Consider the following 22,367-nt stretch of genomic DNA (forward strand, 5'->3'; position numbering starts at 1 on the left):
TTCACTCCACAAACCAGCCTTTCCATAGTTAGGAGGTGGAGTGAAATGGGGTTTAACGTAGCGTTCAAGATTATGACACTTATATTGCGACGTACATGCACGTTTGTTTGTTTATTATTTAACGACGCACTCAGCAATATGTCAGCTATATGACGGCAGTCTGTAAATATTCGAGTCTGAACCAGACAATCCAGTCACTGATATCATGAGCATCAATCCACGCAATTGTCAGCCAGCCTGACCACCCGATCATATTCGTCACGTCCTACGACAAGCATGGGTTGTTGTCCATTTCTAACCCGGATCGTCACAGGTCTTCAAATATGAATACCCAACACAGACACAGTATGCTGATTCCAAGCTGACCAGTCTTTGATTTATCCTCTGATGTCGAGCGCCAGGCAGGGAAACAAAAAGTACCATCTTTAACCGTCTTTTGGTATGACGCGGCCGGGGATCGAACCACCGACCGTCCGCTGGCCAGGTGCTCTCCAGGCGGACGCTCTATCCACTAGACCAAGGAGTCGGTCCAACCTTTCTCTAATTTTTAAAAACTTTTAAGTGAGACAACCAGTGCAGGCGAGTGTGTTCACAAACAACATACATTCCTTTTAAGTTGGAGACATTCTTTTAATAGATCGCAAATAATACACAAGAAGCTTGATCAGCAAAACTAATTGTAAAATATAATTCCGGGAATATCTCCATCCCACACAGTAAAATCGCAGCTATGCGTTTCTGAAAGCACCGTCACGTTAAGCGGTATAATGTCCAACTTTGCCAGTAGACAACAGACAGGAATCTCAGATTAAAGTACTCCATCTGATTTATCGTTTCGAAGACATTCTGATTTGGAACACGGTATTAAAATACCTGTGGTTTCAGTTAATTAGAGAATTAGGTTTTACGCTTCCTTTTCTATTGTTTACCTGTAATATTTCAAAATGCCAAATGGATTTCACACATTGTACATGAGAGGTTTGACGAGAGAATGTTTCAGCTAGGCTACCCCAGCAGCACTGGACCTAGTTACCCATTTAGCATTGCTTTTATGAGATATGGTACATGTTGTTACAGTGTACCAGCCATGGCCACGTTTTCACAACATCCGTCTGAAAGTAACACTAACATATCCCTTACAATGTCAGTGTGAATACCACGCTGTGACTTCTAATTTCCATTTGGACATCGTTCACGGCGCCAAGGAGATATGGCTAAGGCATCGGATGTCGCTGTACCTAATTACCTCCCTTAGCAGTGTCATGATCCAATGATCATGGATTCGAATCTCATGTAATCTCATGTAATTGGAAACGTATTTATATGTGTGCAGAACCTTTTACAACTAACACCACTAACATAACAAAGCATGTGAAAACAAAGCATAATTTGGACAATAATTGAAAGCGGTCCAATGTTCATTTTCACTCTAGACTCAGTATAACGAAAACATAGACAATTGATAAAGATTGGATACAAAATTAAAGTATCGATGATCGATAACATGCATCAACCAAGTCAGCGAGCCTGACCACCCACTCTCGTTTGTCGCCTCTTACGACACACGTAGTCGCCTTTTACGGCAAGCATGGGTTGCTGAAGACCTATTCTACCCCGGATCTTCACGGGTAGAATACAGAAAGGAAACTGTTACAAGATATTTAAAGAACTCCACCTTCTTTTGTCCAAATGAAATTGTAGTTACATTGTGTGTAATTCGTCTGACCTATTTAGCATCAACAGGACTTGATTCCAAAATTCATCTTCATTCCCACCACGCCCAGACCAGGTCATGACCCTACAATCTTGTAGTAGACGGGATAGAAACTCGGACATATACCTATCATCGATGTCCTCCAATAGGACGACAACAAACGCCTCGTGGGGGTCCTCTAAGCGTTTCTGTACCAAGGACAGCTCGAACTGACACCCAATGTCCTTACAGAAGCTAGTGGACACGATCATGAGAACCTTCCGACAGCCATTAAGATTCTTCACAATGCTGTCCATGATGTGAATCTTAGGATCAAAATCCCGTGAACGGAAACAAATCCTCAAACGACCTTTGTCCTCCAAGTTGGGCAATGCTTGATGTCTGACCCACACGAAGTCTTCATCCGAGTACAGAAGGTAGACGTCACTCATCAGGAGAGGTATGGATTCAGATGAGGAGCTACGTGTCCTCCTTTTCCAAACTAGAAAGTAGCGGATATCCCACCTCCACTTGTATCCCAGAGCGAAACATAAAAGACACATCAGTACAGCAACAACAACACCAACTACTAGAAAGACATACTTTCTATCATAGACGCATTCATAGTACGTCACAGATTGAACATCCACCAGTCTCTGCCCTTTAGTTTCCGGAGGGCTAAAACAAGTATAAAAGGATAAACGACGGCTGAACAAACTTCGGGCTTTGACAAGCCAATTTCTCAACCAAAGTAAGTCACAGTCACAATTGAAGGGATTGCCTTCGATATTGGCATAGACGAGACGACTCCGTATGGAGTTCGGTATAAGCAAATAGCTGAGATTGTTGTGACATAATGACATATTCAGAAGCTTTATGTTGTTGACAAACATATTCTTACGTATGAAACTGATGTCATTATAACCTAGAAAAATGTCCTTCAGTTCAGCCAGGTCCGATATGACATCAGGCATTTTTTGTAAGCTGCAGTTGGTGCAGTTCAAATAGTTCAATGTTTTGTGTAATGGTCGCAAAAGGTGATCAAGTTTTTCTGCGGTGATGTTATTATCGGAGAGGTCAAGGTGGTTGAGACTGTTGCATCCAATGAATGCCTCGTCATCAATATCAGTCTGAGGAGATGACAACTGTTTCATAATAAGCTTTTGAAGACTCTTAAATGAACTGAAGGTCTCACTACCTATCACCTGAATGGGGTTCCCCGATATATGCAAATGAGTCAGACACAGTCCTGTACACATTCTCAAACAACCGAAACTACTCTTATTCAGATACGAAATCTGATTGTAACCAATTCGAAGGGTGTACAGGTTAGGGAAGGCAGATTTACCATTGGAACAGAAATCAGGCATCGATGTAATATTATTATGACTTATCCACAGTGAAGCCAGTGTCTTGGAAAATACCCGATTGAAGTTATCTGGGTATATTCTAATCGTGTTGCTATTAAGATTCAAAGTTGTCAGTTCAGGAAACCCAGAAAAGTGGCTAAAGTTAAATTTGGCCAAATTGTTTCCAACAAGATGGATCCCTGTTATTGGGCTTTTTTGGAGACCCTTCAGTAGATTCTCTTCAAGATCCGAGTCGCTGATGCCAATGTGATTGAGATAGATGTAACTTAAAGTAGAAGCCAATGAATGAAAAGCAGCGGCAAGTTTTGTGAGAATGAGAGGGTTATGACTTAGTGATAGGCTTTGTAACTTGGTCAATTTCCTGAAGGCCTGTTCAGATACATGGGATATATTGCTGTGTACAAGATTAAGATGCTTTAGGTTTAATGTAGTGAGGTTTTCAAAAGTGTTGTGTCCGATATACGGAAGGTAGTTATTTTGAAAGAGAAAAATTGTAATAGCACACTCACTTCTCAGTTTAGGAATATATGTTAAACGGTCGTGATTACCACTACAATTAGCAGTGTTATTACGACACCAACAAAGGTTTTCATAACATGGCCTTCCATAAGGATTAGGAATCTCCCCGCTGCTGGTATAAATACTAACTAGACAACCCACCAACAGGAGGGCAAGCAGTGTCTCTGACGTCATCATCTACCGACCGTGATGTGTCTTATTTGTAACCTTCTCCTTTTCCTGGTACCTCCTCAAGAACTAAAACGATTCCTTACCTATCATTTCACAAACAGCCAAACATTATTTAGTTGTACACAATCATATACATATATCTAGGATAAAAAGTGACATGCGAAATTTTTGCCTCCAAAGTTACACATATGCCAGATTAAGTCACAGTAATACACACAGCATAAGGATGAGACGCACTATGTCTGACAATCTTCCAGATGTCGTACTGGTCACCACACAGTTAAGCAGATGCCGAACTGGCTACCTTCAGTTCCATAGATATCGTATTGGGAACTTCCAACGTTACATAGACGGCGAAATGGTTGCCTCCAAAGTTACACATGTGCCTTATTGAGTCACAGTTTTTCACACAGACTATGTCTAGGTCACCACACAGTTAAGAAGATGCCATACTGGTTGCGTTGGTTACACAGGTGCTGTGCCAGTTACCTCCACAGTTACACAGGTGCTGTGCTAGTTACCTCCAGAGATACGCAGGTGCAGCGTTGGTTACCTCCACAGTTACCCTGATGTCGCACTGTCACCTCCACAGCTATGTTGATGCCGCACTGTCACCTCAGCAGTTACACAGGTGCTGTGCTAGTTACCTCCACAGTTACACAGGTGCTGTGCTAGTTACCTCCAGAGATACGCAGGTGCAGCGTTGGTTACCTCCACAGTTACCCTGATGTCGCACTGTCACCTCCACAGCTATGTCGATGCCGCACTGGCTACCTCCACAGTTACACAGGTGCTGTGCTAGTTACCTCCACAGTTACACAGGTGCTGTGCTAGTTACCTCCAGAGATACGCAGGTGCAGCGTTGGTTACCTCCACAGTTACCCTGATGTCGCACTGTCACCTCCACAGCTATGTTGATGTCGCACTGGTTACCTCAACAGATACCCTGATGCCGCACTTGTGATCACCAAACCACACAGATTCAGTACTGGCTACCACCAAACCACACAGATTCAGTACTGGCTACCACCAAGCCACACAAATTCAGTACTGGCTACCCCCAAGCCACACAGATTCAGTACTGGCTACCACCAAACCACACAGATTCAGTACTGGCTACCTCCAATCCACGCAGATTCAGTACTGGCTACCACCAAGCCACACAGATTAAGTACTGGTAACCCCCAAACCACACAGATTCAGTACTGGCTACCACCAAGCCACACTGGTTCAGTACTGGCTACCTCCAATCCACGCAGATTCAGTAATGGCTACCATCAAGCCACACTGGTTCAGTACTGGCTACCTCCAATCCACGCAGATTTAGTACTGGCTACCGCCAAGCCACACAGATTAAGTACTGGCTACCTCCAAGCCTCACTGGTTCAGTACTGGCTACCTCCAAGCCACACAGATCCAGTACTGGTTACCTCCAAGCCACACAGATTCAGTACTGGCTACCTCCAAGCCACACAGATTCAGTACTGGCTACCTCCAAGCCACACAGATTCAGTACTGGCTACCCCCAAGCCACGCAGATTCAGTACTGGCTACCACCAAGCCACGCAGATTTAGTACTGGCTACCACCAAACGTCACTGATTCAGTACTGGCTACCACCAAGCCACGCAGATTCAGTACTGGTTACCTCCAAGCCACACAGATTGAGTACTGGCTACCTCCAAGCCTCACTGGTTCAGTACTGGCTACCAACAAGCCTCACTGGTTCAGTACTGGCTACCACCAAGCCTCACTGGTTCAGTACTGGCTACCACCAAGCCTCACTGGTTCAGTACTGGCTACCTCCAAGCCTCACTGGTTCAGTACTGGCTACCACCAAGCCTCACTGGTTCAGTACTGGCTACCCCAAAGCCACACAGATTCAGTACTGGCTACCACCAAGCCTCACTGGTTCAGTACTGGCTACCCCCAAGCCACGCAGATTCAGTACCGGTTACCCAAAAGCCACACAGATTCAGTACCGGTTACCGAAAAGCCACACAGATTCAGTAATGGCTACCACCAAGCCACACAGATTCAGTACTTATTACCCCAAAGCCACACAGATGCAGTCCTGGTTACCACCAATTTCTCACACTAACGCAGATTCCTGACAGGTTACAGTCGCTGTCGATGTTTAAGTGAGCGCCACAGTCATGTCGACCTGTATCTTCAGTGCCACACAGTCCTGATACACACGACGAATTGTGTCCTGGTCACAAGGAAAATGAAACGTGTCTTTATCGACTACATACACCGCAATCCAAACACGCACTGCTAGCGATAGTATCGTACAGGGAAGTAGAACTGGCTCAAAGGCAAAGGTCGTGTAATATTAAAAATACACAGGACCTTAAACCCATTTACGGGACATTTGACACACGCATGGCCATAGATGTAATATTTGAGTCCAGGGGAAAATAGTGTCTATACAAAACATCCGAGAGGGAAATGGACACTGCACTACAATCGCGGATAAGTTAAGTTGTCGATGCAGAGATGTTATTATTTCATACAAAATCTGGGTACAGTTAGACCAACAGCATGTCTCAAAAACTCTTACTGGTGAACTAAGGTTGAGCGCAAGAAAATGCATAATCATTGTTCATACTAAGTACGATAGCTGGTTTAACAAAGTACAATCGTTAGATGAAGGAAGCACAATTTTTGTTAAGGCCAATTACAATCGATGGTTAGACGAAGTACAAGCGATTGTTAGACGAAGTGCAATCGATTGATGGACGAAGAACAATCGATGGTTAGACGACGTATAAGCAATTGTTAGACGAAGTACAATCGATGGTTAGACGACGTACAATCGATCGTTAGAGGAAGTACAATCGATGGTTAGATGACGTCCAATCGATTGTTAGAGGAAGAACAATCGATGATTAGACGAAGTACAAGCAATAGTTAAACGGTATTTAAAAACCTGTTGGGTTTTACGCCCCTTTTTATATTATTTACCTGTAATTTCACAGCGGAGGCGGGACCAACATGTGATTTACACTGTACATGTGAGGAATCGAATTCAGGATTTCGGCGAGACGAGAGAATGTTTTAGCCACTAGGCTATCCCAGCAGCACTGGTCCTAGTTAGCATTGCTAATCTCAAGTTTACAAATACAATATACAGTCAAACACAGTTACGTCGAAGTTGACGGGACCTACGTTAATACTTCGAGTTATCCGAGGTTCGACATGATAATGATTACAGAAGGAATATTCAGGGGCCATGCTTTTGACTTCGAGACAACTGTACGTTCGACACATCAAAGTTCGATAAAGCGGTGTTTGATTGTATAACAAATAGAACAAAGACAAAACGATCTACAAATATAGTAATATATAATAATGGGAGTAATATTAATGAAATGCTGGACTATATACTTATTTACGAAAGTATTTGATTCCGTAAAATGGAGTTTTATTCAAAATGTCAATATATTACACAATGGATAGAAAAATAAAGATCAACTGTTCTAGCTGCCTTCCCATCCAACAAGGCTATTTTGGTAAAGAGACCTTCTTTCATCGTCCATATATTTGTACTGGACACTGTCACACTGTTGTTGTACTGGACACTGTCACTTTCACACTGGTATTGTACTGGACACTGACGCACTGGTGATGTACTAGACACTGACACTGTCACACTGGTGTTGTACTAAACACTGACACTGTCACACTGTTGTTGTACTGGACACTGACACACTGGTGTTGTACTAGACACTGACACTGTCACACTGGTGTTGTACTGGACACTGACACTGTCACACTGTTGTTGTACTAGACACTGACACTGTCAAACTGGTGTTGTACTAGACACTGACACTGTCAAACTGGTGTTGTACTGGACACTGTCACACTGTTGTTGTACTGGACACTGTCACTTTCACACTGGTGTTGTACTGGACACTGACACACTGGTGATGTACTAGACACTGACACTGTCACACTGGTGTTGTACTAAACACTGACACTGTCACACTGGTGTTGTACTAGACACGGACACACTGGTGTTGTACTAGACACTGACACTGTAACATTGGTGTTGTACTAGACACTGACACTGTCACACTGGTGTTGTACTAGACACTTACACTGTCACACTGGTGTTGTACTAGACACTGACACTGTCAAACTGGTGTTGTACTAGACACTGACACTGTCACACTGGTGTTGTACTAGACACTGACACTGTCACACTGGTGTTGTACTGGACACTGACACACTGGTGTTGTACTAGACACTGTCACTATCACATTGGTGTTGTACTAGACACTGACACTGTCACACTGGTGTTGTACTAGACACTGACACTGTCACACTGGTGTTGTACTAGACACTGACACTGTCAAACGGGTGTTGTACTAGACACTGACACTGACACACTGGTGTTGTACTAGACACTGACACTGTAACATTGGTGCTGTACTAGACACTGACACTGTCACACAGGTGTTGTACTAGACACTTACACTGTCACACTGGTGTTGTACTAGACACTGACACTGTCACACAGGTGTTGTACTAGACACTTACACTGTCACACTGGTGTTGTACTAGACACTGACACTGTCAAACTGGTATTGTACTAGACACTGACACTTTCACACTGGTGTTGTACTAGACACTGACACTGTCACACTGGTGTTGTACTGGACACTGACACACAGGTGTTGTACTGGACATGGTCACACTGGTATTGTACTGGACACTGTCACTTTCACACTGGTATTGTACTGGACACTGACGCACTGGTGTTGTACTAGACACTGACACTGTCACACTGGTGTTGTACTAGACACTGACACTGTCACACTGTTGTTGTACTGGACACTGACACACTGGTGTTGTACTAGACACTGACACTGTCACACTGGTCTTGTACTGGACACTGACACTGTCACACTCTTGTTGTACTAGACACTGACACACTGGTGTTGTACTAGACACTAACACTGTCACACTGGTGTTGTACTAGACACTGACACTGTCAAACTATTGTTGTACTGGACACTGTCACACTGGTGTTGTACTAGACACTGACACTGTCAAACTGCTGTTGTACTAGACACTCACACTGTCACGCTAGTGTTGTACTAGACACTTACACTGTCACACTGGTGTTGTACTAGACACTGACACTTTCACACTGGTGTTGTATTGGACACTGTCACACTGGTGTTGTACTGGACACTGACACACTGGTGTTGTACTGGACACTGTCACACTGGTGTTGTACTAGACACTGACACTGTCACACTGGTGTTGTTCTGGACACTGACACTGTCACACTGGTGTTGTACTGGACACTGACACACTGGTGTTGTACTAGACACTGACACTGTAACATTGGTGTTGTACTAGACATTGACACTGTCACACTGGTGTTGTACTAGACACTGACACTGTCACACTGGTGTTGTAGTAGACACTCACACTGTCAAACTGCTGTTGTACTAGACACTGACACTATCACACTGGTGTTGTACTGGACACTGACACTGTCAAACTGGTGTTGTACTGGACACTGACACTGTCACACTGGTGTTGTATTAGACACTTTCACTCTGGTGTTGTACTGGACACTGACACACTGGTGTTGTACTGGACACTGACACACTGGTGATGTACTAGACACTGACACTGTCACACTGGTGTTGTACTAAACACTGACACTTTCACACTGGTGTTTTATTGGACACTTTCACACTGGTGTTGAATTGGACACTGACACACTGGTGTTGTACTGGACACTGTCACACTGGTGTTGTACTGGACACTGTCACTTTCACACTGGTGTTGTACTAGACACTGACACACTGGTGTTGCACTAGACACTGACACTGGCACACAGGTGTTGTACTAGACACTGACACTGTCACACTGGTGTTGTACTAGACACTGACACTGTCACACTGGTGTTGTACTAGACACTGACACTGTCAAACTGGTGTTGTACTAGACACTGACACTGACACACTGGTGTTGTACTAGACACTCACACTGGCACACTGGTGTTGTACTAGACACTGACACTGGCACACAGGTGTTGTACTAGACACTGACACTGTCACACTGGTGTTGTACTAGACACTGACACTGTCACACTGGTGTTGTACTAGACACTGACACACTGGTGTTGTACTAGACACTGACACTGTAACATTGGTGTTGTACTAGACACTGACACTGTCAGACTGGTGTTGTACTAGACACTTACACTGTCGCACTGGTGTTGTACTAGACACTGATACTGGCACACAGGTGTTGTACTAGACGCTGACACTGTCACACTGTTGTTGTACTAGGCACTGACACACTGGTGTTGTACTAGACACTTACACTGTCACACTGGTGTTATTCTGGACACTGACACACTGGTGTTGTACTAGACACTGTCACTATCACATTGGTGTTGTACTAGACACTGACACTGTCACAGTGGTGTTGTGCTAGACACTGACACTGTCACACTGGTGTTGTACTAGACACTGACACTGTCGAACGGGTGTTGTACTAGACACTGACACTGTCACACTGTTGTTGTACTAGACACTGACACACTGGTGTTGTACTAGACACTGACACTGTCACACTGGTGTTGTACTAGCCACTGACACTGTCACTCTGGTGTTGTACTAGACACTGACACTGTCACACTGGTGTTGTGCTAGACACTGACACTGTCAAACTGGTGTTGTACTAGACACTGACACTGTCACGCTGTTGTTGTACTAGACACTGACACTGTCAAACTGTTGTTGTACTGGACACTGACACACTGGTGTTGTACTAGACACTGACACTGTCACACTGGTGTTGTACTAGACACTGACACTTTCACACTCTGGTTGTACCAGACACTGACACTGTCAAACTGGTGTTGTACTAGACACTGACACTGTCAAACTGGTGTTGTACTAGACACTGACACACTGGTGTTGTAATGGACACTGACACTGTCAAACTGTTGTTGTACTGGACACTGACACACTGGTGTTGTACTAGACACTGACACTGCCACACTGGTGTTGTACTAGACACTGACACTGTCACACTGGTGTTGTACTAGACACTGACACTGTCAAACTGGTGTTGTACTAGACACTGACACACTGGTGTTGTAATGGACACTGACACTGTCAAACTGTTGTTGTACTGGACACTGACACACTGGTGTTGTACTAGACACTGACACTGCCACACTGGTGTTGTACTAGACACTGACACTGTCACACTGGTGTTGTACTAGACACTGACACTGTCACACTGGTGTTGTACTAGACACTCACACTGCCACACTGGTGTTGTACTAGACACTGACAGTCACACTGGTGTTGTACTAGACACTGACACTGTCACACTGGTGTTGTACTAGACACTCACACTGTCACACTGGTGTTGTACTAGACACTCACACTGTCACACTGGTGTTGTACTAGACACTCACACTGTCACACTGGTGTTGTACTAGACACTGACAGTGTCGTTGTACTGGACACTGACACTTTCACACTGGTTTTGTATTGGACAGTGTCAGACTGGTGTGGTACTGGACACTGACACACTGGTGTTGTACTGGACACTCTGACTGCCAATGTTAAAGGAATGTTGAACTCTAGTTGGTGACTTCCCACACTTGTGACAGAGAGTATTGTTACACAAGGAAGTAATATCATGTCATCCAAACCGTGCCGTGTCATGTAGAGCCCGCTCCGCCTCCTCAAATACCACAATAATAGCAACGGGAGGAGACCGGATAATGAGATCTTAACAGCGCCTCTCTCGAGGATTGTTATCACAAGTTTCTGAAACTTAAATTTAAAGGTATTTATTTTTATCCTTGAACGGGGCTCATATTATCATCCACACGGGATTTCCTACGCATACCCAAGCCTGAAGAAACAACATTAATGTGCGCAGATGGGAAATTCCGTTTGAGCCTGGTCATTTATCATAGTGAGTGAGCTAGTGAGTTGGGTTTAACGAAGCTTTTAACAGTATTCCAGTTATATCGCGGCGTGTCAGCTTAATGTGGGAGGAAAGCCCGAAGTGATGCAGGTCTCAGACGTTTACCACTTCGGTGAAACCCACGAGCACGGGTATGGTGCTGACAAACCTAGAAACATAATCGGGGCGAATCGCGATTCGAACCCACAATCACAGAGAATTGCGGCTCCTTAGACGACTGGGCCACCCGTATCGCCGTCATTTATTATAGGGGTGGGATATATATCATAAAAACAAAATGTCCCTATAAAGACTGGCGTCCTTAATACTGTTCGCTCACCTAGACTTGCCTTTTATAAGAATAGAATTACTATACACGCTTGGGCTCATTTAGTACAGTCTATGAGAAGGGTGAGTAGGGATTAAGCAAAATACGACACAACCCTTTGGGTCAGAGATACCGTTGCAATGGGACAGAATGCGTCATGCGTTGGCACAGTTTTCACTGTATTAAATTCTGTTGCAGGAAAGATCGGTAACCAGTCCAGAGTTGAGCTATGACCGAATAACGTGTCATGAATATATATGCTTGTGGTAAGAGGCGACTAACGGGTAGAGATGCTTGTCGTAAGAAGCGACTAACGGGTATAGATGCTTGTCGTAAGAGGCGACAAACGGGTATAGATGCTTGTCGTAAGAGGCGACAAACGGGTAGAGATGCTTGTCGTAAGAAGCGACTAACGGGTATAGATGCTTGTCGTAAGAGGCGACAAACGGGTATAGATGCTTGTCGTAAGAAGCGACTAACGGGTATAGATGCTTGTCGTAAGAGGCGACGAACGGGTATAGATGCTTGTCGTAAGAGGCGACAAACGGGTATAGATGCTTGTCGTAAGAGGCGACAAACGGGTAGAGATGCTTGTCGTAAGAAGCGACTAACGGGTATAGATGCTTGTCGGAAGGGGCGACTAACGGGTAGAGATGCTTGTCGGAAGGGGCGACTAACGGGTATAGATCCTTGTCGTTAGAGGCGACAAACGGGTATAGATGCTTGTCGTAAGAGGCAACAAACGGGTTGAGATGCTTGTCGTAAGAGGCGACTAACGGGTATAGATGCTTGTCGTAAGAGGCGACTAACGGGTATAGATGATTGTCGGAAGGGGCGACAAACGGGTAGAGATGCTTGTCGTAAGAGGCGACTAACGGGTATAGATGTTTGTCGTAAGAGGCGACAAACGGGTAGAGATGCTTGTCGGAAGGGGCGGCTAACGGGTATAGATGCTTGTCGTAAGAGGCGACTAACGGGTATAGATGCTTGTCGTAAGAGGTGACAAACGGGTATAGATGCTTGTCGGAAGGGGCGACAAACGGGTAAAGATGCTTATCGTAAGAGGCGACTAACGGGTAGAGATGCTTGTCGGAAGGGGCGACAAACGGGTAGAGATGCTTGTCGTAAGAGGCGACTAACGGGGATAGATGCTTGTCGGAAGGGGCGACTAACGGGTATAGATGATTGTCGGAAGGGGCGACTAACGGGTAGAGATGCTTGTCGGAAGGGGCGACTAACGGGTAGAGATGCTTGTCGGAAGGGGCGACTAACGGGTATAGATGATTGTCGGAAGGGGCGACTAACGGGTATAGATCCTTGTCGTTAGAGGTGACAAACGGGTATAGATGCTTGTCGGAAGGGGCGACAAACGGGTAGAGATGCTTGTCGTAAGAGGCGACTAACGGGTAGAGATGCTTGTCGGAAGAGGCGACTAACGGGTATAGATGCTTGTCGGAAGGGGCGACTAACGGGTATAGATGCTTGTCGGAAGGGCCGACTAACGGGTATAGATCCTTGTCGTTAGAGGCGACTAACGGGTATAGATGCTTGTCGTAAGAGGCAACAAACGGGTTGAGATGCTTGTCGTAAGAGGCGACTAACGGGTATAGATGCTTGTCGTAAGAGGCGACAAACGGGTATAGATGATTGTCGGAAGGGGCGACAAACGGGTAGAGATGCTTGTCGTAAGAGGCGACTAACGGGTAGAGATGCTTGTCGTAAGAGGCGACAAACGGGTAGAGATGCTTGTCGGAAGGGGCGGCTAACGGGTATAGATGCTTGTCGTAAGAGGCGACTAACGGGTATAGATGCTTGTCGTAAGAGGCAACAAACGGGTATAGATGCTTGTCGTAAGAGGCGACAAACGGGTTGAAATGCTTGTCGGAAGGGGCGACTAACTGGTATAAATGCTTGTCGTAAGAGGCGACTAACGGGTATAGATGTTTGTCGTAAGAGGCGACAAACGGGTATAGAGGCTTGTCGGAAGGGGCGACTAACGGGTATAGATGCTTGTTGTAAGAGGCGACTAACGGGTATAGGTGCTTGTTCGAAGGGCCGACTAACGGGTATAGATGCTTGTCGTAAGAGGCAACAAACGGGTATAGATGCTTGTCGCAAGAGGCGACAAACGGGTTGAGATGCTTGTCGTAAGAGGCGACTAACGGGTAAAGATACTTGTCGTAAGAGGCGACTAACGGGTATAGATGCTTGTCGGAAGGGGCGACTAACGGGTATAAATGCTTGTCCTTAGAGGCGACAAACGGGTATAGATGCTTGTCGTAAGAGGCGACAAACGGGTATAGATGCTTGTCGTAAGAGGCGACAAACGGGTATAGATGCTTGTCGTAAATGGCAACTAACGGGTAGAGATGCTTGTACTAAGAGGCGACTAACGGGTATAGATGCTTGTCGTAAGAGGCGACAAACGGGTATAGATGCTTGTCGTAAGAGGCGACTAACGGGTAAAGATACTTGTCGTAAGAGGCGACTAACGGGTATAGATGCTTGTCGGAAGGGGCGACTAACGGGTATAGATCCTTGTCCTTAGAGGCGACAAACGGGTTGAGATGCTTGTCGTAAGAGGCGACTAACGGGTATAGATGCTTGTCGTAAGAGGCGACAAACGGGTATAGATGCTTGTCGTAAGAGGCAACTAACGGGTTTAGATGCTTGTCCTAAGAGGCGACTAACGGGTATAGATGCTTGTCGTAAGAGGCGACAAACGGGTATAGATGCTTGTCGGAAGAGGCGACAAACGGGTATAGATGCTTGTCGTAAGAGGCGACTAACGGGTATTGATGTTTGTCGTAAGAGGCGACAAACGGGTATAGATGCTTGTCGGAAGGGGCGACTAACGGGTATAGATGCTTGTCGTAAGAGGCGACTAACGGGTATAGATACTTGTCGTAAGAGGCGACAAACGGGTAGAGATGCTTGTCGGAAGGGGTGATTAACGGGTAAAGATGCTTGTCGTAAGAGGCGACAAACGGGTAGAGATGCTTGTCGGAAGGGGTGATTAACGGGTAAAGATGCTTGTCTTTAGAGGCGACTAACGGGTATAGATCCTTTTCGTAAGAGGCTACAAACGGGTAGAGATGCTTGTCGTAAGAGGCGACTAACGGGATCGGGATGCACGTCATCGTATCCCAATTGCGTGGGTCGATGCTCATGATGTCAATTACTGGATTGTCTGGACCAGACACGATTATTTACAGACGGCCGTCATAAAGCTTTGATATTGCTGAATTCGGCGTTAAACAAAGTCAGTACACAGTTACCGTGATGTGTGTGAATAGGGTCTTGTGGCCTCGGGATTAAAGCGTCCCATCGTCACGCCTAAGGTCCATGTTCGATTCCCCACATAGATACAATGCGTAAAGTCCATTTATGGTGTCCCCGCTATATGGCTGAGATTCTGCCGATGCGACGTTAAATTTTAACTCACTCACTCTGGTGTACCCCCCCCCCCCCCCCCCCCCCCCCGCAAAAGCGGCCTAAAATCACACTAACGCATTCGAATGATTAGAATGAGGCTTAACCCATTCTTGTTCGTGCAAATAACAGGAAATACTGCATACGCAAATACTACTCTGGAAAGGAAGGCAAGTTCTATTTTAATTGCTTTAAATAATTTCCTTAATCATTGTTCAACGACAGTATGATACTCCATATGTCTGATATAGCAGCCTTTGTATTCTATCTCATTGGGACGAGTTGTGTTTGTTTAGCAGCCCCTACCAGACGATCCCGTCAGTCGCCTCTTACGGCAAGCGTGGGTTGCTGAAGACCTATTACAACTGAAGTAGACGATAAACAAGCTTACATTATGAGAAATAAAGACATGAAAATTTTGGGGTTTTTGTGTGTTAAATATGAGAAACCCAAATTGTTAAATATAAGGAATCCAGATGATTTTAGATAGCTGCATATCAGGCACCAACTATAAGATAAATCAGAATTATTTAATTGAAGCGACACACATTTTATTTGCCTGTTCTAGATATAAAAATGAATTTTAATTATTTGATTTCCAGGTTTTCCACATTAGAATAATAGTGATTCCTTAAAAATAACAATTTTGGGGGGTGATATGTCAGATAGTTTTGTTTTTTCCCGACCCACTTTGACATTTTATTACTGACTGAACAGACTGTCGGAACATTAGTAATTCTCCAAGATGAAACTTATTCCATTATTGGGGTAAAATGTGAGGTTGGTATGTACATAGGTAACATAAAACACCATTTACATGTTTGCTGGCAGATAATATTATCAGATTTTGGTAATATCTGAAAAATACCTAATCAACATAAACATGATGGATATATTTTAAGCATGCTGAACTTTTTGTGAGATATCTCAATGATTTAATAATTGAAATCATATAACAATGACATAATTTCAATACTTCCTTCGAAACTCAGATTTTCTCATCATGAAACTTGATTATCTACATGTGTGATATGGTAGATATAATCAGTTTTGGGTAATTCATAAACAATGTTATTTTTCACATGTCTCCAGCTTTCAAGATAGATTGTAAATAGACCGTAAATATATATTTGTATATTAATTTTTGAAACTTTATGACAAGAATACTTTGACATTTTTGTTTGATCATAAGTACCGTATTCGACGTATTAAGCGCCCGGGGCGCTCTCAAAATTGGAAATGGTGGGCTCTTATTAGAATATAATTTTGGTGAGAACAAAAACAGAGTTGAAAAATTGTAAATTTCGTACAGTAGTTTATGCTGACAGCCTGAAATGATACAAAAGAAAAGTATGTACGTATCATACACGAGAGATATATTTTCTAGAATTTAATTGCCCACAATTAAGGGGGCATATAACACACGAGTGAGTATTATACACGAATCAATAAGTCTTGTGTACATTGATCAATCGGAAGGGGTGCTAATTGGGATTGTTCACTAGCAAATATATTAGCAAATATCGCCATGGGCGCTTATTAGAGCGGGGCGCTTATTACGTCGAATACGGTATTATGAAATCATACATTTATCTTCATGGACTTCATTATTTAGAATTGGAATTGTGTAATTTTGTTTAGTAGATTTGGTGTATGAATAGTTTGGTAGCCAGTGGTTTCATGATCAGTTTCAAAGAAAGAATATACAAAAGTTTGAAAGAAGACAAGTATTCTTGTCACTCTGAACTGAAGTGTAACAAAATCTATCTACAGACCCAGATTGCAACCTTAATTCTTTTATCAATCTACTGACATGGTTTCTATTGTCATTCTGAAATCAAACAAATAATTAATTATTGTCCTGCTAAAAAGGAACAGCAAACTTATATTTGGCTTTCAATTTGATGTCATAAATGACACATCACATATTTTAACCTCTGATTGATATATGCTGATTAGTTTATTGTTTATTTTGTCTCATTCCATCAACATAATTTGTACCGGTACATATATTTTATCTTGGTTTGATTACCAATTGAAGTTGATTCCTTTTCATCTTTTGTTATTTTATCTGTACGCATATCTGATCAGGTCATTTTCATACTATTCAGGATAATTGTATTAGTAGCCTCCTATTGGTATACAATTCCCTATCATCATATAGGATTAGGTCAGGGTGTTCAAGAAGTTGATGTTTGTATCAATTCTTACATTTCTTCAGGATTGCCAAGAAAAGTCGGGCCGGGCCAGCATGTAATGCTAAAAATGGATTGCAGAATAATGTTGTCGGAGACATTCGGTTTCCCTCGGAAGTGTTCGGGCAGCCGAGGCCGAGATGCACGTGTGTAGCGACCAGAACTGGGATACGACCAGAACTGGGATAAACACCGTAGAGAATTATATCTGTGGCATGCAACTATGTGTTTAATTGACAAACATTTAATAAGAGCAAAATCATCTGCACTTCTTGTGTTTTGTATTTTTACTCCGTTCTGCAAAGTGCGCCAATGGCAATGCTACTGACTCGATGTCCGACATTTGCAGCTAAATATAGCAGCGTATAAAAGTGGTAATGCGGAACTAAAGCGGAATACAATATCGCTCATGACAAAATGCAATTCCTATAAATATGGTCGTGTTGCTTATTATCTGTAATTACTGCCCATTGCCATGTTTAATTTCTAACCATGATATCACTCCCAAATGTATTATTTAATTGTCTATCATATCATAACCTTTGTGAGGTGGTGACATGTTTAATAACAGAGTAAATTTTCTGTTAAATAGCTATCTTGGCCACTTCTGAACACAGTGTTTCCTACAAAATAGCAAAAGCCAAATGAAAATAAAATTATTCTCTAATTTATGTATTTTAAAGTTGTTATGCCACTCATTGGTGCGGATACAAGCGTAATAATTCAAGTTCCTAGGATGTTTGTGTTATGCAATTTTGCAAGTTATGAGAGTTGGACATATTTCTTCTCATACACAGTAAAACAGCAGGTAAATGTCTAGGAATAAATACTCATGACATTGTACAATAGGCCATGATGTGGGAGGGTATGTACATCAATATAATAATATTAATTATTTTGAATATAACTAAGTGTGTCATTTAACATCAAACAATGAATACTCAACATGTCAGAGTTGAAAGGGGTACAGTTAAATTTGTACTGTTCAAGGGATTTCTAAGCCCCATCACCTCACCGCCCTCTGGCAACTGATGTGTGTATTTTTGTTTGTATTCTCAAGTCCCAAAGTCATTTTTTGTAAATATTACTATCATTATCATGTTAGATTTTAGTGGTAACAATTATTCAAAATCACTCCATTTGATTATCGTGTACATGATGATAAAAGCAACTATTTTCTTATATTAATGGTGGAGGTACATGTAACTGCTTCCAGGCATAGCAGATGCAGGATGTGAGAAAGTTTGTGCTTCATCTTAGAAGTCTAACTTAAAAAATAAAAGAAACTAATTACATATAGAAATATTAGAGTAGAAATTGTTGAAAAAGATTTCTCTTGTTAAAAAAAGATTTCTTTAATGTTCCTTTGATTCACCCACCACCCTATTCTTTTTCTCATTGTTTTAAAGGAAAAAATACATATGTAATACCCGGTATGACAAAATCTCCTTCCTTGTCAGTGTTAAAATAACTGGGAAACTCATTGAACCATTCCTGGTAGCTTATTGACATAAATACGTTGAAGCTTTCATAACCGTTTTGCCAGCAAAATGTCCTCATATTTCTGGGGAGACCATATGGAATCTAAATGATATTATTTAATATGATTGAAATATTTAGAAAGGTTTCAAAATTACCAACTTAAGACAGAAGACAGATAACATATATTTAATAAACCCATTACTAATAGAGAACTGAACTTGTTATCTCATGCTCTGTCATCATTGACATTAAAATTTGCAAGACAAAGCAACAGTAAGAGTTATCCTCCCTTTACAACTTGATCAAAATGGTCATCTGGTCCTTGCTGTTGAAGGCCAAGTGGCTGAAGTTTCTAAGATAATATTTCTTTGAAAGACGAGAATGTGTAGGTAAGTCATTATACCTTTACTTTTTACCTTTTTTCTGTGGTTTCTATCAAGGCAGGTACAGACCTAGCACAATGTCATACATTGTGCAGTCAGTCCCTCCATGATGATCAGTTAGCCTATTACAGCTGTGAAGGGGACGAAGCTTTTTTTAAAACTATGTAGTTTCATATTCAAAGCTTATTGTCAAAGTACATGTTTCTCAAAGGTTGTAAATGTGAATGACAATGTTCAGAAAACAAAACTCTCAAGATTCCTTTCATTCTTGAAAACATAACATTTATGCCACTTCTGGTTGAGGGGATGTGAGTAATAATATAGTCAACAATCTCTTAATATTAGCAATATTGACCCATAGCATTCAGATTCTCCTCACAGGTTTGAAATGTTATTTACTGTCATCAGCCAAGAAGAAATCTTAATATTCCATTAATTGTAGATTTTAAAGGTGTTATCCCATTTCTGGTCAAGGTTATATGAATAATAATATAGTAAAGAAATCTCTTAAAATTAGAAATCTTGACTCAAAGTGTTCAGGCTTTGCTCACAGGTTTGAAATGTTATTTACTATCATCAGCCAAGAAGAAATCTTAATATTCCATTAATTGCAGATTTTAAAGGTGTTATCCCATTTCTGGTCAAGGTTATATGAATAATAATATAGTAAAAAAATCTCTTAAAATTAGAAATCTTGACTCAAAGTGTTCAGGCTTTGCTCACAGGTTTGAAATGTTATTTACTGTCATCAGCCTAGAAGAAATCTTAAGATTTCATTAATTGTAGATTTTAAAGGTGTTATCCCATTTCTGGTCAAGGGCAGATGAGTGATGATATAGTTAAAAATCTCTTAAAATTAGAGGGGGCACAGGTGGCCGTGTCTGTGCAGAGTTGCGTCCCTTGGATCCGCCAGCAACCTATGATGGTTGGTTCGAATCCTGGTTCACCCCAATAATGCTTCTAGGTTTGTCAGCACCATCACTTCGGGCTTTCCTCCCACATTAAGCTGACACACCGTGATATAACTGGAATAATGTTAAAAGTGGTGTTAAACCCAACTCACTTAAAAATTAGAAATATTGACCCATTGCATTCAGATTCTGCTCACAAACTAGAAATGTGCTTTGCTATCAGCAGCCAAGAGAAAATCTTAAGATTCCATTAATTGTAGATTTTAAAGGCGTTATTCCATTTCTGGTCAAGGTTATATGAGTAATAATATGGTAGAAAATCTCTTAGAATTAGAAATATTGACCCATTGCATTCAGATTCTGCTCACAAGTTTCAAATGTTATTTACTATCAGTAGTCCTGAAGAAATCTTCAGATTCCGTTAACTGTAGATTTTAAAGGTGTTATCCCATTTCTGGTCTAGGGGATATGAGTAATAAAATAGCAAAAAATCTGTTAAAATTAAAAATATTGGTCAATAGCATTCAGATTCTGCTCACAAGTTAGAAATGTGATTTACCATCAGTAGCCTAAAGAAAATCTTAAGATTACCTTAATTGTAGAGTTTAAAGGTGTTATCCCATTTCTGGACAAGGCAAGATAAGTAAGGATATAGTCAAAAATCTCTTAAAATTAGAAATATTGACCCAAAGCACTCAAATTCTGCTCACAAGTTTGAAATATGATTTACTATCATCAGCCAAAAGAAAATCTTAAGATTCTATTATTTGTCGAGTTTGTAGGTTTTATCCCATTTCCGGTCAAGGTTATATGAATGATAATATAAATTTTAGTAAAATAATCTCTTAAAATTAGAAATCTTGACTCATAGCCTTCAGGCTTTGCTCACAGGTTTGAAATGTGATTTCCTATCATCAGCCATGAAGAAATCTTAAGATTCCATTAAGTGTAGATTTTAAAGGTGTTATCCCATTTCTGGTCAAGGTGATATGAGTATTAATATAGTCAAAAATCTCTTAAAATTAGAAATATTGTCCTATTACATTAAGATTCAGTCCACAAGTGTGAAATATTATTTACTATCATCAGCCAAGAAGAAATCTTAAGATTCCATTAATTGTAGATTTTAAAGGCATTATCCCACTTCTGGTCAAGGTGATATGAGTCATAATATAGTCAAAAATCTCTCAAAATTAGTATTATTGACCCTTTACATTAAGATTCTGATCACAAGTGTGAAATATTATTTACTATCATCAACCGAGAAGAAATCTTAAGATTCCATTAATTGTAGATTTTAAAGGCATTATCCCACTTCTGGTCAAGGTGATATGAGTCATTATATAGTCAAAAATCTCTTAAAATTAGAAATACTGACCCATTACATTTAGACCTTTGTTCATAGATTTGAAATGTTATTTACTATCATCAACCGACAAGAAATCTTAAGATTCCATTAATTGTAGATTTTAAAGGCATTATCCCACTTCTGGTCAAGGTGATATGAGTCATAAAATAGTCAAAAATCTCTTAAAATTAGAAACACTGACCCATTACATTAAGATTCTGTCCACAAGTGCAAAATATTATTTACTTTCATCAACCGAGAAGAAATCTTAAGATTCCATTAATTGTAGATTTTAAAGGCATTATCCCACTTCTGTCAAGGTGATATGAGTCATAATATAGTCAAAAATCTCTTAAAATTAGAAATATTAACCCATTGCATTCACATTCTGCTCACAAGTGTGAAATGTTATTTACTTTCTGCAGCCAACAAGAAATCTTAAGATTCCATTAATTGTAGATTTTAAAGGCATTATCCCACTTCTGGTCAAGGTGATATGAGTCATTATATAGTCAAAAATCTCTTAAAATTAGAAATACTGACCCATTACATTTAGACCTTTGTTCAAAGATTTGAA

At 41.6% G+C, this 22,367-nt stretch overlaps 1 protein-coding gene across 7 annotated transcripts; it reads right to left on the reverse strand.

Moving 5' to 3' along the window:
• Positions 1-609: 609 nt before the first annotated feature.
• Positions 610-6,040, reverse strand: LOC124135141 (toll-like receptor 13). 7 transcript variants are annotated; one of them, XM_046500347.2, is made up of 2 exons: positions 4,655-6,040; positions 610-4,242 (listed from the first exon to the last, which is right to left on the reverse strand). In XM_046500347.2, exon 2 carries the CDS (start codon positions 3,757-3,759, stop codon positions 1,702-1,704), a length of 2,058 nt encoding a protein of 685 aa, XP_046356303.2. In that variant the 5' UTR covers positions 3,760-4,242; positions 4,655-6,040; the 3' UTR covers positions 610-1,701. The 7 variants fall into 7 exon arrangements, with proteins under 7 accessions (XP_046356303.2, XP_046356302.2, XP_046356298.2 ...); XM_046500346.2 differs by having other exon boundaries at positions 610-4,368; XM_046500342.2 differs by having other exon boundaries at positions 610-4,527; positions 4,624-6,040.
• Between the last annotated feature and the right edge of the window lie 16,327 nt (positions 6,041-22,367).

The sequence above is a fragment of the Haliotis rufescens genome, unplaced genomic scaffold (assembly GCF_023055435.1).
Source record: "Haliotis rufescens isolate VD_foot unplaced genomic scaffold, xgHalRufe1.0.p SCAF_15, whole genome shotgun sequence".
NCBI classification, from domain to species: domain Eukaryota; kingdom Metazoa; phylum Mollusca; class Gastropoda; order Lepetellida; family Haliotidae; genus Haliotis; species Haliotis rufescens.